General features: G+C 31.8%; 1 protein-coding gene across 2 annotated transcripts; it reads right to left on the bottom strand.

Moving 5' to 3' along the window:
* Window positions 1–5001: 5001 nt before the first annotated feature.
* Window positions 5002–12036, bottom strand: LOC120089720 (nicotinamide/nicotinic acid mononucleotide adenylyltransferase). Of its 2 annotated transcripts, XM_039047087.1 has the most exons (10): window positions 11796–12036; window positions 10517–10941; window positions 10263–10336; window positions 7994–8079; window positions 6222–6305; window positions 6028–6112; window positions 5655–5734; window positions 5476–5577; window positions 5331–5389; window positions 5002–5245 (listed from the first exon to the last, which is right to left on the bottom strand). In XM_039047087.1, exons 2-10 carry the CDS (start codon window positions 10642–10644, stop codon window positions 5152–5154), a joined length of 792 nt encoding a protein of 263 aa, XP_038903015.1. In that variant the 5' UTR covers window positions 10645–10941; window positions 11796–12036; the 3' UTR covers window positions 5002–5151. The 2 variants fall into 2 exon arrangements, with proteins under 2 accessions (XP_038903015.1, XP_038903016.1); XM_039047088.1 differs by lacking the exon at window positions 10517–10941.
* Window positions 12037–18337: the final 6301 nt, after the last annotated feature.

The following is an 18337-nucleotide window of genomic DNA, read 5'->3' as shown; positions in this document are numbered from 1 at the left end:
GGTGTGTCTCTAAGTTGAGAAGCAGTTGGAGCAATATAGAGATTTATAGAGAAAAATAGAGTTCTTTTTCCTTTTCTTTTTTTTTTCTCTTCCTCGTGATTGGGGCCTCTTCTGATGTCTCTGAAGACGTTAAAGAGCTTTCAATGGAACACATTCTTCTGAGACACATAAAAAAAGAAACATGTATCATCAGAAATTGACGAAGACATATCCTATAAAATAAACTTATCACCGGGTAGTTCTTTTTCCTTTTTTTTTTTTTTTTTTTTTTTGCCGGTTGTATTGACCTGTAATAGCCGGTGTCCGGTCAAAACCTTTGCCTTTACCACAGATGAGAAGGGCATTGGTAATCACGACACCAATTCAATTGGTCTCTCTCTCTCTCTTTCTTCTCATTTTAATTAAATCTTTTTTTCTTTTCATTTCTTCTTCTTATTATTAATTAAATTAAAATATTAGTGTAGTTCTTGTGCTTTCGAGTTTGTGTAGTTTTAATCTATATACTTACAAGTACGAACATAATTTCACGGGAGTTTTTTTAATAATATACTCTCCTTATTTACATTATAAATTTTTCTTCATAAATATTTGTAGACTCTACATTAAAGTGAATAGCTCTCACCTTATTTTTAAAAATACGTTGATGTGACACATAATAAATATAAGTAGTATGGAAAATTGTCCCTATTATCATAGTATAGAAAATTTTCAATAATTCGACTAGTATAAATGTTCATTTTTCCACTCTCTACACATATAGTCTCTATATTTTCAAATGTTCAATTTTAGTGCTTGTATTTTTAATAAATCTTAAATTTAGTTCTTTGAAGTAAATTTTTATTGAAATCGGTTAAATAACAATAGTAATTTACATGCAAGAAAATATATTACGTGAATATATTTCTAAGATTTTAGAGTGAAAATGTTAATAGATAATTTTTTTAAAAAAAATTAAAAAATATATATAAAAATAAACTAATTAACCCTATCAATAGGGACTAAATTTAAGATATATTAGAAATACTAAAACTAAAATTCAACCTGTTGGGGGGCCAAAATGCTATTTTAATAAAATTGTTGTTATTATTATTATTATTATTATGTTTTTGCATTTCCCTTTTTTGCTTTGCATGCACAGTGGCAGAGCCTCGATTCGCTGTTCCTCTTCTATGCTTACTCTTTATTTCCAACCAATCATATTATTTCCTTTTTTATTCTTTAGTTTTTAATTATTATTATTTTCTTCCTTCGTTTTAGAAAACAAATAACTATTTTTTATGTTTGTTTACATATACTTGTTGGCTCCTTGAGGTTTATTTTATGTAAGTGACGAAATTTTTGAAATTATTATTTTAGTTTGTTGAGCTTTCGAAAAACGATCAAAATAATTTTTGAAACATAATTATTTTAGTCATCGTCACGAATTTTGACATAAAAATTAAAGGCACACATATATTTTACTAGGTAAAATGGATATTTAGAGGTGGTCGAAATATAATATGTGAGTGTCAATGTTGATTTCAGATATGTTAAACTCATGCGGTTAAAAGCATGACATATGTCAGTATTTTTAATTTTTTCTTTTTTTCTTTTTTACGAAAGAAATTGAAATTTTAATTACCAAATAGTGTACGTTACAAATGAAAAAGAAGTAGGCCCCTTCTTAAACTAGACTCGTATGCCACTAAGAAAAACAATGTGTCCAAAAACCATAAGTACTCCTCGAACTAATTGCCTGTTTTGTTTTAATTTTGACAAAAAGTCGATACAATTCTTTTTAACCAGAAAAAGGCATCTTTTACTATTTGAAGGAAAATTACTATAATAATAATAATATTACCAAATTAAAGCCAATTTGGTTTTGAATGTTATTAATTGACCAATAAAAACCATGAATATATTTTGAAAAGGGGCTGTTATAGTGACAAATTGAAGTCCCCATCTTTGCTTGATATTTCATAAATGGAAAGAGAGTAAAGAACTTATTTACAAAGATTTTAACCACTTTATAACATATAATTATGGTCTTAGCTTAGCCAACCTCCCAATTTTAGCCCTTTTCACAGCTTCCATCCATACCATTTCTTTTTTAATATTTATCATCATTTTTATTTATTTCCACTTCCACTACATTTTTTTTACATATCTTAATTTACTACATTGCAAAATATATATATATATATATATATTGTTAATCTATAACTATAATTAATGAGAGTGTAAAATTTCTCTATTGTAGTTTGTAGCACCATTTTCATTTTTAATTATATTTCTTTAATTAGGGGAAGTAGAAATAATACTTTAAAAATATTAATTGCACTTTGTAAAGTTTAACGACCTATTTGACACAACGTAAAGTTCAAGAAGCTATTAAACAGTTTTGAAATTTCTATAATCGTATAGACACACATAAGTGAAAGTCTAAAAGTTATCCGAGATCAAATTCGTAATTCAACTTAAATTTAATACTTGAACTTTCAATTTAATAAGTCATGAACTTTAAAAAATATCTAAGACAATTCTAAATGTTTCAATGTTGTGTTTAATAGATCCATAAAATTCACAATTATTTAATAGGTCTTTAAAAGTTTTCAATTCTATTTCTAATAAATCCCTAATATAGTGATACATTTTTTACAAATTCTATTCATCTATTTGATTTAAAATATTGAAAAATGTTAAATAAGTTAAGAATTTATGAGACACATAACCGAAAATTCGTAAACTTATTATAAAAAAAAAATTATATATTAGCTATATTTAAAATTAGAAGACTTATTAAATATAAAATTAAACATTGGGAGAGGAAGTCTAAAATTTTAGTTTTTCGTCTAATTTGAATGAATTAAATCGTGTTTCTCATTAAAGCCCAAGGCTGAATACTAGAAATGTACAAGTCCCAAGTTTTAGTTAGTTAAATATTGAAGTCAAGAGCTCTTATTTTTACCTTGAAAATAGGGCTAAAAATTAATTAAAGGACTTGTAATCCGTTTCTTCATTACGTTGTAATTTGTACAAGTATAAATACAAGGCTCAACCTTTCAATATTTTCAAAGCTACATTCATAGATGTTTGGTTAAATTATAGGAACAATCGTGAAAATAACAATCAGGTTTAAAGTATTAATAGATATAGTACAATGTAAAAAAATTGTAAATATAGCAAAATTTAGATTCAAATTATTAATGATAGACCATGTTATTGATGAAAATCTATTAGCAATAGAGTCTAACAATGATAGAGTTTATCACTTATAGATTTTACTATATTTGCAATTATGTAAAAATGTTACTATGCACTTAATTAGTAGTCCTCGAAATGTTATTCATTGTAATTACCTTAAATTTATAAATATAGTTTGATCTCTTACCTCTCAAAATTACAAATTTAAGTTTTTTAGATTTTGAATTGTTAAATTGTTTTAAAATTTAGGAGCTTTTTAGGCATAATATTGAAAGTTTATGATTCTGTTACACTAATATATATCTAAGATCCATAAACTTCAACTCAAGTGGAACAAATGTCATGGAAAATCCCTTCTTATGATTCACACAATTATCATATGGAAAATCAACTTAAATCTTTAGCACTAATACTTCTTTATTTGAAAAGTAATTTGCTATTTGACTAGCTAGGGGCTTGAAAATTATTGGATAATACCTAAATTAGTAATAAAAAAGTACACTTGTTCCATTTTAATTTTTTAATCCCCTTTTTACATTCAAAATGTTTATTGAAGTCTGTATAAAAGATAACTATGTTTTGGTAGGTTTTGGTAGGTTGTTCTTAAATATAAAAAAATGAACCAACTTATTTATAATTATAGCAAAATATTACTGTCTATTTTTCAGTAGTAGACTCATGTCTCTAACATCAATAGATGTCTATCATTATCTATCACTGATAAACAATGACATTTTATTATATTGATTTTGTTATTTAAAATAATTGCCCTTTTTATACCTATTTTAATTTGTCAACTATTGTGATTTAAATTCAAGTCAGAGGTAACGCAATTTTACACTTATCTCCTATGAAACACAAACACAGATACAACTATACAATACGGATACGATTGGATACGGCAATTCATCAATTTCTAAAAAAACTAAGATACGGATACGTCTAAAGATATGTCATTTCTTATATTTTTTTTTAATATATATATTTCTAAAAAACGAGGATACTATACATTGAAGATACTTTTTTTTCTTTTAAAAAAATATAGGATAAATTTAGCATACAAGTTAATAACAATAACACAAAATAGAATACAAACACTGAAACACAATACAAAAAAAAAAAAACAACATCTAAGATATTGAAGTACAATAGTTAATAAAATGCAATAAAAAAGTAACTCATATTGCAGAGAAGAAGAAGATTAGAGGGAAAAGTATGAAGATACACAAAGAACTTCTTCATTGAATTGTTGAAGATATCCTTATGGACTTTGTGGGGACTCAAATGTGAAGATGGAGATTAGACGATTCTAATCTAAGGTTTGGTCCATTATTTATTTATTTTTTCCTTTTAATTTTAGACTCGAGTAGTAAACTTGTTAAATAAGTTGTCTAGTTTTAGATTGGAAAAGATTATATGAATTGCTTGTCTTTTTTAAAAAAAAAATACGCATAGAAATAGATATGTCAAATCGCGTGTTAGATACATATCTGGAAAGTATCTAGAAGTATCAGTATCCGATACGTGTCTGATATAGATTCTTTGCCTCACATGAAGTATTTGTGCTCCATAACTAATCAAATGATTCAAGGTCAAATGACTTTAAAAATTTCAATAACTAAGAAAAGATAGATATGTTAAGAACAATTTAAAACTAAAATGAAATAAACTTGAAAAATCCTAAGATCAAAATAAAATAATCCTAAAAGTTTGGCAAAATGGAATTCAAACTTAACAAATACTTAGATTGATTATATTGTTTCTTTAATCTTGAAACAAATGCAAAAGTATAAAACAAAAAATGCTAAGTAGTTACAATTGATACAGGAATTATTATAACTATGATATCAATAAAGTCTGTAATTTTAGAAGTATAGGAATAATAATTTTGGATTTATTGGGGTTACAATTGACTTATTGATCCAAGTATAGGGGTAAAAGGTAAAATGTGAGAAACAAAACAAAACATCAAGGACTCAGGTACAAATGTTGCTCTCTTATATACTCAATAACTTCATCTGCAGTGAGATATTTGATTGACAGTCCTCTTGAAATGCAATCCCTGTAAATCAATATATATGATTATATAATTAATACCAAAAAATTTCGCATTTCCAAATTTACCCTTACATTCTGTTTCTGATTACCTTACTCTGGTGGAGCTTATTTGGTTGGGTACAATTTCATCTACAATTTTGATATTGCTCTGCAAAGAAGATTTTTCCCAATATTAGAACTTGCAAAAGAACCCACAAATGGTCAGTGTCTTGTGACAACAACATTGCTTATTACCCTGTTCTCATATAGAATTTCATCATCCAATATGATTTTCTCAACATCTTGTCCTTCTCTGCAAATGCAAACGAGACCGAAATCTCGACATATGATTTCAACCTAAGGGAAATGAGAGCAGTATCAAGCTTGAATCAAATTATAGCGATTACTACATGAAATAGAAACGATATCCATACTTGATCGCGTATCCAAACTCCAGGTGTTACGAAAGACTGAAGCAAATCAGAACCACAAACAAGCATCACCTTCAGGGATTCTAACAAAAGCAAAGAGAGACAAGAAGATTATTCTAGTAACCTTTGGAAAAATGTAATACAATTATAATAGGTAGGTTCGGTATGAAGAATGCTCTTTTTACTATTCAAGGATGAACACTTGAACAGCAAAAGACCAAACCACCACGCCGCACGCATTCTATCAACTTTTTCTTATTCGCACCTTTGGGTATAAACATATAATGTAAATTTTGCTATGCAAGGATGAATAGGAAAAGATCATCCCATGAAATGGTCTAATGATGTAGATGTTTTCATCCTCTAGAAACCATACCTTTGGGAAGTAATCCACTGTCGAATAGCGAAGTCTTGACTCTAGACAGAACAGTTAATGTGCGTTGGTAGGCGTTTTGACTGGCCTAAATCAGAAGTCAAATTCCAAAATATCCAAAACATAAAAACAATGAAATAATGGAGTTTCGACAAAATTAACACATTATGTATGTTACAAATAACATTCTTTTTTACCTCCCATGGATCGACCATGATGTATTCTGAACTTTGGCATGCTAGATTGCAGAGCTTTATTCGATGTTCAGAAGAAATGAGGCCCTAAATAATAATCAGAATCTCTGCTCTGTTAGGCCATGCAACAGAACTTAATAGAAATAGTAACAATAATACAGTCATCCTTTGTAGCTATTACTTCATATGTGATCAAAACCACTCAATCATTTCAAAATTTTTGCAAGGTTAAGAGATGAAAGATAGTCCTTTTTAAAGGAGTGGACTTCTTTCAGCCCTTTCTAACATCCTTTTCTACTCTCTATCTCATTCCAATACTGATAAAAAGGAGGAAGTTTTTTCTATGAAGCAACTATTATGAAACACAAGTATTTTCCTCATATAAATACTGCTGTGCATGCTTCTTGTGCAGGAATGCACCTCAATGGGTGAATGCTTTTGAAGCAAAGTGCCTTAAAGGGTGCACTTTTAGAACACTACGATCAAGAAACAAATTCGATATGTTGTTTTCTGTTTTTTGTTAAGTGGAAGTGTCTTTGTCTCAAGTAGTGTTGGAGATTTTGTTTTAAACCAAACACTATTGCTAATACTTATTACAGACTCCTTTAGGTGGCTTTTGGCAGAAAAGTACATAAGTTGTTGCAATGGCTTTGGAAGTTCATCTCCAAAAAAAAAAAAAAAAGGGAAAGAAGAAAACGAAGGTAAAAAAGTCCTTCCTCATCGAAACTGCAAATTGAAAAATCAAATTTGCAAATCGAAAGTAGAGAAGAAAATCGATTTGTTCTATGCCCACAAGGAAACAATAGCACCACTTAAGACAGATGCTCTACTCTCTCGATGGCAATGGAAGTTCATCTCCAAATGTGATTGCAAGTTAAGTCTTCTAGAAATTCTTGTCAGAGAGTCCCACTTCAAACTCTTGTTTCTGATCAAGAGGTCATCCTCAAGGAAATTGTTGGAAGCACAAGTATCTAAGAAAATTACAGTCCATTGTCTAGCTGTATATGATGGTATTTTTCTTCCAGATATTTTTCTTCTCTTGTTATCCTAGAAGCTTCAGTGAATCCATCATCAGTTTGGTTATTTTTATTTCTTTTTTATAAGAAACAAAGAGACGTTATATTCACACACACAAAAAAATAAAAAAAAGCATCCTAAATGCAAAGGGGAGAGAGAACACCTCCCTAATGAAATGCTATAAGAGAGCCTTTCAATTGTTAATAATCAAGGAAATGCTATAATTACAAAACAGTTTTGTGTGATTTGTGGACCAACAAGAGGTATCAATTTGATGTATATTTAAACCGTCATGAGCAGAACTAAAATTGTCATTATGGATTGGCACAGTGATCAACCCAAAAGGCAACAAATCCAAGTCCAAGTAATAGGTTCAAACTGCAATGGCCACTTTTTTCTACAAGTTTTTCAATGTCGAAAGAGATTGGGTGGTTGTTTGGTGAAAATAGTCGAGATAAACATAAACCGTTCTAAACACCTTTTCCTCTAGTTGGAGATCCTTGTCCAAACATTTCTAAACTCCCTCTCCCTTTTTTATTTATGCCAAACGATTAACTTTTTTCTGATCTCAATTGATATTGAACTTGGGTTAATTCCTTATCCCTCATTCTTGTGAAACTTTTTATAGGAAATAATTTGTTTCCTTTGATAAAAAGATAAAAAAAAATAAATAATGTGACAACTGCATGTTGCATCATGAATTTTATGTATCGTTTTACCAACAAAAGTTTTTTTAAATTTTCAATAAAGCTGCATACCTTTTTCTTGTATGCATCATTAACTGGAGACATATAACCTCCAATAACACAAAGGCCCTCTAATTTCAGTGCATCCCTTGCCAGCTCTATGCACAAAATGAAAATCTAAGTTTGCACGAAAGAATTGAATAACAAGTGAAACTCATAATTTTGAACAAATAAGTAGCCAAAAAATTACAGTACTTCTACATAACTTTTTTGTTACTAACTTTCTCTAACTTTCTCTAGGCAACTACCATTCAATAGGAAATTGTATGAAAAAATAACTAATATAAAATTATCATGTCAACTGTATCCATTTTAAGCAAGTAGCAAAAGAATTTTGAAAAGAAAAAAAGAAATCTCATCTCAATACATTCTAGAGAAAAGAAGATTTCTACACCATCAACTGAGGAGCTAACTAAATAATAAATACTGAGCAAGCATGGCAACCACCCTTTTGATTGGGTGGCTAAAGGGGTTTAAGGCATACACCGAAATCCGTGGAAAGACATTTTGTTTGAGCTTCCCACTTTTCCTCATCTGGTCCATTGTATTCTGGGGAATAGTAAGGATATGTATTTTTGGGAAGATCAATGGGTGGGGAGATAGTCCTCTTTCCTCTATTTTTCCGCATCTCAACCATTTGTCTTCCTTCAAAAATCGTCCAGTCTCAGATTTCTTGGTTTGGTCCAGAAACTGTCTTTTTTGTTCGGGTTCTGTCCTTATTTGTCCAATAGGGAAATGACGGAGGTTGCCTCTCTTCTTTCTTTACTGGATGAGTGCAATTTTAGGACTAGGAGGAGAGATGTTTGAGTTTAGAGTCCAAATCCTAGTGAAGGATTTTCTTGTAAATCCTTCTTCAGAGTGTTGGATCCCTCCCCCTGTAGAGAGTCAGTTTTTTATGTGGTTTGGAGGATTAAGATACCTAGAAAAATCAGGTTCTTTACTTGGTAAATTCTGCTTGGTCGGGAGAACACCTTAGATAGGCTTGCTAGGAAGATGACCTCACTGGTGGGGCCTTCATCTCCTTTGGGACTGTCAATATGCACAGGTTATGTGGAGTTGCTTCCTGCAAGAGTTTGATGTTTGGATTGTTGGCCAAAGGGACGTTCGTGCAATGATCGAAAACTTCATTCTCCATCTGCCTTTTAAAGAAAAAGGTCGTTTTTTGTGGTTTGCTAGGGTGTGCGCGGTGCTATGGGATATTTGGAGGGAAGAGAAACAATAGAGTGCTCTGAAGTAGTGACAGGGATAGGGACCCTTGTGAGGTTTGGTCCTTAGCGAGGTTTCATGTGTCCCTTTGGGCTTCACTTTCGAAGCTTTTTTGTAATTATTCACTTGGTAATATTTTACTTAGTTGGAACATCTTCCTTTATTAGGGGTGTTTTGGTGGGCTTGTTTTTTTTATGCCCTTATATGCTTTCATTTATTCTCAATGAAAGTTGTTGATTCTATCAAAAAAAAATAATAATTATTATTATTATTATAAATATTGAGCGACATATTTCAATTGGTTGTTCAATGTCTGGAGGAGGTGCTCTTGAATTCTTCTTTTCACGAGAAAAGAAAGGTTTTTTTGGCATTCTTGTTTGTTTGCTTTGTTGTTGGACATCTGCTTGAGAGGAATAGTACAGTTTTTTTTTGTGGTGTGGAGCGGTTTGGATAGGATTTTTGGGATACAATTAGATTTAATTCCTCTTTGTGGACATCTATTAATATAGTGTAATTATCAGGTTAACCTTATTCTTTTGGATTGAGGCTCCTTTCTAGAATTGGACATAGGGGTTGTTTTGTTCTTGGCCTTGTTTGCTTGATGCCCTTGTATATTCTTTCACCTATGTTAATGAAAACATTATTTCTTATTGTTATTTTTTAAATCAAAAAATTAAATATATATATATATATTAAAAAGTTGGTGCATTTATCAACCATCATAGGTCATATATAGATGTGCCACGACAAACATGATTTTCAAGGAATAACGACTAAAGAACCCTACTCAATAATTTCTCCAATTGTAGAGCACTCGTCTGAAGATCACATGAACTTAGACATTTACGTCCATCATATAAGTTTGAACAAACATAAACTTCAAATGTCATATTGTAAGGTCTATCATAACTTCATAGGGACTCTTCCTAAGATGAAGAATGCAAGTCAAAACAAGCCCAGTTGTCTCACTGAGACATATCTGATATTTCCACATTGAAATTAATTGCATCATAATTTATTAACTTCCTCCAAATTCTCATCCGGAAACATATGAAGAAAATTTTTAACAACTCACCAAACATGCGTAAATGCATATAAGTGGGAGGATTGAAGCTTCCAGTAGCTACAAGAACCACAAGCATTTTAGGCCTACATTTAAAACAGAATCCCAAGAAGAGTTAAAACGGTGAATTCACTTAAAAACTAGAGCAAAGTAATGCTTCAAATGAAGAAATGTATGAAACTTGTACACAAGTGGCCATTTGAAAAACCTCCCATTTAGCTAACAACAAAGGAAAAATGTCAAAGAAACTGTAATGCAAAACTAACTTGATCGAAAGGCCAGAGGAGGAGCCATGGCCAACCAATTCCAATGCTAACTTATCAACCGGCAGAGGGATCTCCATGGAACTTATTGTTTCTGATATTTGATCATGTGAAGAGATATTTTCCGCCATGGGAAATTTTCAGATGAAGCTAAAGGGAACAGGAAGATAGAATCACAGGGGCATTAAGACGTTTTCTGTGCTAGGTAATTTTCAGACAAAGACGAAGGTACAAAGTACCAATGGATACACGTGCAAATACGAGTGAATCAATTCCCCGAGAACTGACTTTGCAGCAAATGTCCTCAGCAACTCAGTCTATTAGGTTAAGTTCCTCAGCACTCAATTTGGTGCTTCAACAGATTCGAAAATTTGATTGTTCTCAAGCAAAAGCTGATATCGACCAATTTCTTTGGAAATCCATGGCACCTAAATAGAGGAAAAAGAATAATCACAATGAATACTCCATAATAATTAGAGGTGAAAGGAACCTAACCTCGATTCTTTTAATAAGTTTGGGAGCTTGGTATAGTCCTACTTCAAGAAAAAAGTGTAAAGACATTGCATCACTAGGAACTAGTGAACAATGGTTGCTTTATGTTTTCATTTGCTCTAAATCTGAGATCATCTGGAGGTTTTAGGAATTATTCAAACTTAGAAAGTGAATCATTCTCCAAGGTCTTTTGATTCTATTTGAATAATAAAGGTTCAAGTTTGTCCTAATTTTTTGAGGCAACCATATTCATGAATTATTCTGACATTTATCCTTGAAAATTCGAGGCCTAAATTGATCCAAAGATTAGTCTATTTTACTTTACAGTAATGCAAATAATAATTTCTGGGTCCAACGCATGAGGTAATCAATCTGAAGATACAGTAGAACAAATTAACCTCAGAAACTAAACTACCAAACAATAGTAAGATCAGATACAGAACAATGGAAATCGAGGATAAATGTCTCTGGAAATCGGTTGATTGTATTGAAGAATGTAAAATCGAGAAGAATCATTGGTTTTCAGAACTAGGATGAAGATTGGAGTGACTGTAATAACCATCAATTCAATACAACACACCAAAAATAAGTTTTCAAATCACAAGAACAATAACGAACAGCAATCAATGAACTTAACAACAAGAAACCCATAAAAAAAACAACAAACAGTGACTTTAACATCAGGAAACTCAATTCAAAGCCAGCCAACAATTTCCCATCACAAGAACAGAAAATTCATTACTGGGTCAATTGAATAAATCAATTTGAAGCCCCTTATAAGTGAGATTACCTGAAATATCAGCCCAGAAGATGCTTGGTTCATCGTCTTTGTCCGGCAAATAAATCAGATGCTAGATTCTTCCATCGGAAAAGGGACGACGGAGACGGTGGCGAAGAAGTCGACGATAACGGTAGCTGAGCGATGCCCGACGGCAAAGGTGAGAAATGCGAGACTCGAGAAACAGGGGGAGAGAGCGACTGATGGTATGTTTGTTTGCTGACTGACTTCAAAGAAAAGAGAAAATCCAGCATTTACCAAAAATTAAAAAATATATATATATATATANATATTCTAATTTCTATACCATATTTATAAAAATTTAATCAATACCTATATTTATATTTATGTCTCTTCTCTTTTTCTTGGTCCTAACAATGTTGGATTAAAACTCCAACTTTAAAAAAGGAGGGTATGTTTATAGTAAAGAATCTATTAATTCACTAAACTCATTTTGACTTATCTATATTTATATTTATATTATATAAAATATGTTATAAAGGGAGAATCTTGAACTTTAATTATTAGTTATTAATAGTTCGTTTCAAATTATAATTAAAGTAAAAATCACTTCATTCGGTTATAAATAGTCAAATTTGGAATGAAATGCAATTTTTCAAACATCTTGAAGACTATAAAAATGTCAGTGACTAAAAATCAATTAAAAAAAGTAAACAATGTAAATTTACAAAATTAAATTAACATATAGTTATCAATAACTAACTTCAAAGTGTAGTTAAATTTATTTTAAATAGGAAAAATATTCTTTGATCCTAGGTTTTGATTGTTTTCGTTTAGTCCTTAGATTTTAAATTATTTCATTTTTACTCCTTAGTTTTGAGTTAAATTTTATTTTGGTTTTTAAGCTTTAGAATGTTATATTTTTACTCTTGAATTTTGAGTTTAGTTTTCATTTGGTTCCTAAATTTTAATATTTTATACTTTTACCCTCAAGTTTTTATTAATGCTCACTTCAGTCTTTGGCGTTAATTTTTGGTTAATGAATTTAAAAAAATTATGATATAATTTCTAATTAATTAATAAACATTAACACCAATAACTAATAGTGAGTATTAAGTGAAAATCAAGATTAAAGGTATAAATTTTGAAGCCGGTAGACCAAATGAAAATAAAATTCAAAAGTAAAAATGTAACATTTTGAAACTTAAAAATCAAATAGAAATTCAAAAACTCAAAGGTCTTTAAGTGTAACATTTGGAAACATAGAATTAAATGGAATTTACTCAAAATATAAAACCATTTTTTTTCTTTTTAATATTTACACGAATTATTGGTATAAATCTTGAAATTTCAAGTAAAGTTTATATTTATATTTTTTAAAACAATCTTTCTATCTATATAAATAGATAACTATATTTATTTATACTAGGAAAAGCTACCTTTTTTGTCCCTAAAGTTTGGTTTAGGTTGTACTTGGGTTATTGAGTTTTAAAACTCAACAATTTTACTCTTGAGGCTTATATTTGGTAGCTTTCTTAAAGCGTATTTTGGAATGACTTTTCAGGTGTTTAATTATGAAACTAAGTCATTTAACAAACATTTTGACACCACTCAAAATGACTTTTTAAAATGATGAGTTTGAGAAAAAAGTTATTGAGTGAAACACTTCAAGTCAACTTTAGAAAAGAAAAAAATTTGCTATTTAATTGGGAGTCCCCTCAGGTTTTCATGACATGTCCCAAATCTTTCCACCTTCATTTCCACGATAATTGCTGCGAATGAGTACCACCCATCACTCGCCATTGGTGATGACCAATCCAACACTACCACCACCACTATCAATCACCACATGGCTCAAAGACTATCAATCAGGACCAGTGGTTAATTCACCAATGATCTGAATTGAAACGAGGGATTGGGAACTGGGCCTGACAACTAGTGATCAGTGACTAGGATTGGAACTGACAATTGGTGACCTGTAACCACTGCGTCGATAAGTAGTCAGTGACTAAGATTGGAACCAGTGATTAATGGATACCAATTGAGACAAAAAAAAAAAAAAAAAAAAAAATCAATGACTTGTGACCACTCCAGTGATGGCCAATGGTCATTGGTCCCTGTCTCGATCCTTTGCCCTTAGTCATTGCTTATCGATCCTCAATCTCAATCACCATAGGGGTCGTTGGTCACCGATCCCAATTGGTTGGCCAACTAGTCCTCAGTCTCAATGGTTGGACATCAATCATCGACGAGTGAGACTAGAGATCGAAGATCGTAATCAGAGACTAAGACCAACAACTGCCAGTTTGGGACTGAGACCAATGTAACACAAATTTTTGTATAACAATAGATGCAAGCAAGGTTCAAGTCCATGTCCCCATTACCAGTTCCCCGGCAACAGCGCCATAAACTTGTAACACAAATTTTTGTATAACAATAGATGCAAGCAAGGTTCAAGTCCATGTACCTGTTACCAGTTCCCCGGCAACGGCGTCATAAACTTGTTGACATAAAATGTGATGCAAGAATAGAATGCGAGATATAAGGTACAAGCCTATGTCCCCATTACCAGTTCCCCAGCAATGACGCCATAAACTTATAATGCAAATTTTTGTATAATAATAGATGCAAGCAAGATTCAAGTCCATGTCCCCGTTACCATTTCCTCGGCAACGGCGCCATAAACTTGTAACGCAAATTTTTGTATAACAATAGATGCAAGCAAGGTTCAAGTTCATGTCCCCGTTACCAGTTCCTCGGCAACAGTGCCATAAACTTGTAACGCAAATTTTTGTATAACAATAGATGCAAGTAAGATTCAAGTCCATGTCCCCATTACCAGTTCGCCAGCAACGACGCCATAAACTTGTAATGCAAATTTTTGTATAACAATAGATGCAAGCAAGGTTCAAGTCCATATCCCCGTTACCAATTCCCCGACAACGGCGCCATAAACTTGTAACGCAAATTTTTGTATAATAATAGATGCAAGTAAGGTTCAAGTCCATATCCCCGTTACCAGTTCCCCGACAACGGCGCCATAAACTTGTAACGCAAATTTTTGTATAACAATAGATGCAAGCAAGGTTCAAGTCCATGTCCCCATTACTAGTTCCCTGGTAACGATGCCATAAACTTGTTGACATAAAAATGCAATGCAAGAATAGAATGCGAGATACAGAGTACAACCTATGTCCCCGTGTACCAGTTCCCCGGCAACAGCACCAGAAACTTGTAACGCAATTTTTTGTATAACAATAGATGCAAGCAAGGTTCAAGTCCATGTCCCCACTTACCAGTTCCCCGAAACGACGCCATAAACTTGTAACGCAAAATTTGTATAACAATAGATGCAAGCAAGGTTCAAGTCCATGTCCCCATTAACCAGTTCCCCGGCAATGGCGCATAAAACTTGTAATGCAAATTTTGTATAATAATAGATGCAAAGCAAAGGTTCAAGTCTATTGTCCCCATTACCAGTTCCCCGACAACGGCGCCATAAACTTGTTGACATAAATGCGATGCATAAGAAATAGAATAGAGATTCAAGGTCAAGCTATGTCCCCGTACTAAGTTCCCCGGAATGGCGCCAATAAACTTGTAACGCAAATTTTTGTATAACAATAGATGCAAGCAAGGTTCAAGTCCATTTCCCCATTACCAGTTCCCACGGCAACGGCGCCATAAACTTTGACATAAAATAGATGCAAGAATAGAATACGGATACAAGGTCAGCCTATGTCCCCATATCCAGTTCCCGGCAACGGCGCCATAAAACTTGTAATGCAAATTTTTGTATAACAATAGATCAAGCAAGGTTCAAGTCCATATCCCCGTTACCAATTCCCCGGCAACGACGCCATAAACTTGTAAAGCAATAACCTCAAACAGTCCCTGGTGTTCGACCTCGATTACACCGGAAAACTTGTGGTGGAATTATACTTGGTTCCACGACGAGGAAACTTGTGACAACGCATAGTATACTACAAGATTCTCATAAATAAGGCATATCTAGAAGTAGTTATCGCATACAGATAATAAAGTCATCATTCATTCATGCGTTGTAGTGCATAAGATTAAGAATACATTTTAACCACATCAAGTTTATGGCGCCGTTGTCGGGAATTGGTAACGGGGACATAGGCTGTACTTGTATCTCGCATTCTATTCTTGCATCGCATTTTATGTCAACAAGTTTATGGCACCGTTGTCGGGGAACTGGTAACGCGGGAACATGGACTGAACCTTGCTTGCATTTATTGTTATACAAAAAATTGCATTACAAGTTTATGGCACCGTTGCCGGGAAACTGGTAATGGGGACATGGACTTGAACCTTATTTGCATCTATTGTTATACAAAAATTTGCATTACAACCAACAATCAACATTAGCAACCATTAACATTTTAAGTTATTAGTTCATAGTGTTTAATAGTCCTTTATAGTAATTTATCATTGATTAATGTCAAAAAGTGCATGTTTTTACCATATATTTTAGTAAATTTTTATAATAAAAAGATACTTTATGTGATATTTTGACCTCAAGGATGTCCTAAATTAGATAAAATGAGCAATCACATTTCTTTAGATTGTCTAAAACGTGTTTTTTTTTAGTGATTTAGGTTACCTTTATGAGCTTTTATACTGATTTTTGTACTATTTTGCAAATCTTGACTTCACTGCGACTGCATCAGAAAGCCTTAATTTTCCAAATTTGTGCCCATCATTCAAGTTACCATTTCCTTAATCAAAGTTGTTATTCAACGCCTAAAATGATGGGTGAACATCCAGAGCATGATTTTAGGTTATTCCTCAACTACCTTGGCCTATAAAAGGAGAGGAAGCTTATCTTTTCAAGGATAAACTCTCCATCGAACTCCATCCACCCTCCACAAATTCAGAAATTCAGTCAACCCTTGGCCAAAATCCATCTTTCTTTCTGGTTAGCAAGTTTCAAAAACAAAAGTCCTGATGAGCACTCTAGGTTAATCACCTGAGGAAAGGAAAGATTGGGGGAGTGAAAGATTGCCACAAAGTCGTTTTTAATCATATTTCCAACATTTCTTCTAATTTCTCTTTTCATTTTTCTATCTTTATTTTTTCATCCATTGAACATTTATCTTATAATCATGATTTATGATCTAATGAAATACATTCATTTGTTCTTAATCATGAGCAAAATTCTCTAGAGGTTAAATTATGTTAATACCCTAGGGTTTTATGACTTGAGAAATGCTTATGTTTCATAACTCTTTAACTTTTGCATTTCCTTTGTTGAGTTCATCGAAAAGTATTGTTAAGTTAAACTGATCACTTAATTTAGCAATCTAGTGAACTCCTAATGTTGAGAAGGTTAGGATATAAACTGATGTCACAAAAGAGTATGAGACTAAGAGTCTAGAAATAGGACTACCACATTGACTTAGAAATACGGGACATCATAGGATAAAGAAATTGCATGTGAATTAATCTAAGATACAATTAACCATAGAAATATTGGCATTAGTTGCTTAGGGCTTCTAAAGGAACTTGATACAAGACCGAATTGAGAGATTTTTTATCCGTGTTAAGTCACTATTTTTGGTATGATGCGGCCGCATTGCCCACTGCCCTTTTGGTTGAAACATAACTGTGTCTCTGTTCAACATTCCTTATTTACTGCTTTTGTCAACATTCAACCTTAAAATCATTTATTTAATGGTCATCCCTGGGTTTGCATCAAAAAACTCTTTCTTAGAAAAATTGAATTGTATAAACAATCTTGTGGGATTCGATTCTTGGAATACTTTAATATTTATTACTTCATGGACAATTTATGCTTGCACTTAGACCATATCCATTCTCATTCTTATCACTCGTATGCGTTTGGTCGATCAATCATCAGTAGAAATAGACGCTCTAGAGTAAACCAAACAAATTTTTGTATAAAAATATTTTTGAGAAAATGTGACCAAACATATGAATATTCAATTATAAACAATTTTCTAAAAATGTTTAAAGGAAAATTCATTATTATTAAACATTTTTTTAAAAATTAAATGTTTAAATATAGATCTCACATTTATTTTACCAAAAATTAAAATCTATGATAATAAATTTGTAACTCATATGTCAATTTATATTACAAAAGGTTGAATTCTCACTAACCATTAACTTTTGCATGAAATTTACCCACCACAAAATTTCTCCACTAATTTTGTAGGGACGATGCTTTTGAGTTGGAGTTTTGGTTCAAGTAGACCCTTTCTTGAGAGAAATAAACAAGTGGGTGAAGTGATACATAAAACAATATAAAATGGATAGTGTTCTCAAATTATTTAGAAATTGACAATTAATGCATTGTTGGGTAACCATTTTGTTTTTTGTTTTTGTTTTAAAAAATTAAGCCTATAGACACTACTTTCAACCTTTAAATTTCTTCATTTGTTATCTATCTTTTATCAATGGTTTAAAAAATAAATAAAAAATTGAAAACTAAAAAAAGTAGCTTTTAAAAATTTGTTTTTATTTTTAAAATTTGGCTAAGAATTCAACCATTATACTTAGGAAAGATGCAAATCATGGTAAGAAATGGAGAGGAAATAGACTTAATT

This window comes from Benincasa hispida, chromosome 11 (assembly GCF_009727055.1).
Source record: "Benincasa hispida cultivar B227 chromosome 11, ASM972705v1, whole genome shotgun sequence".
Taxonomy (NCBI): Eukaryota; Viridiplantae; Streptophyta; class Magnoliopsida; order Cucurbitales; family Cucurbitaceae; genus Benincasa; species Benincasa hispida.
This window is presented reverse-complemented; position numbering and strand designations above follow the sequence as displayed.

Coding starts and splice junctions, on each gene's coding strand:
- LOC120089720 (XM_039047087.1), bottom strand. CDS start 10,644: ATGGCGGAAAATATCTCTTCACATGATCAAATATCAGAAACAATAAGT. Junction 8,080..10,262: donor TATGCATTTACGCATGTTTG/GTGAGTTGTTAA, acceptor TTTTGTGCATAG/AGCTGGCAAGGGATGCACTG. Junction 6,113..6,221: donor TCATGGTCGATCCATGGGAG/GTAAAAAAGAAT, acceptor CTTCTGATTTAG/GCCAGTCAAAACGCCTACCA.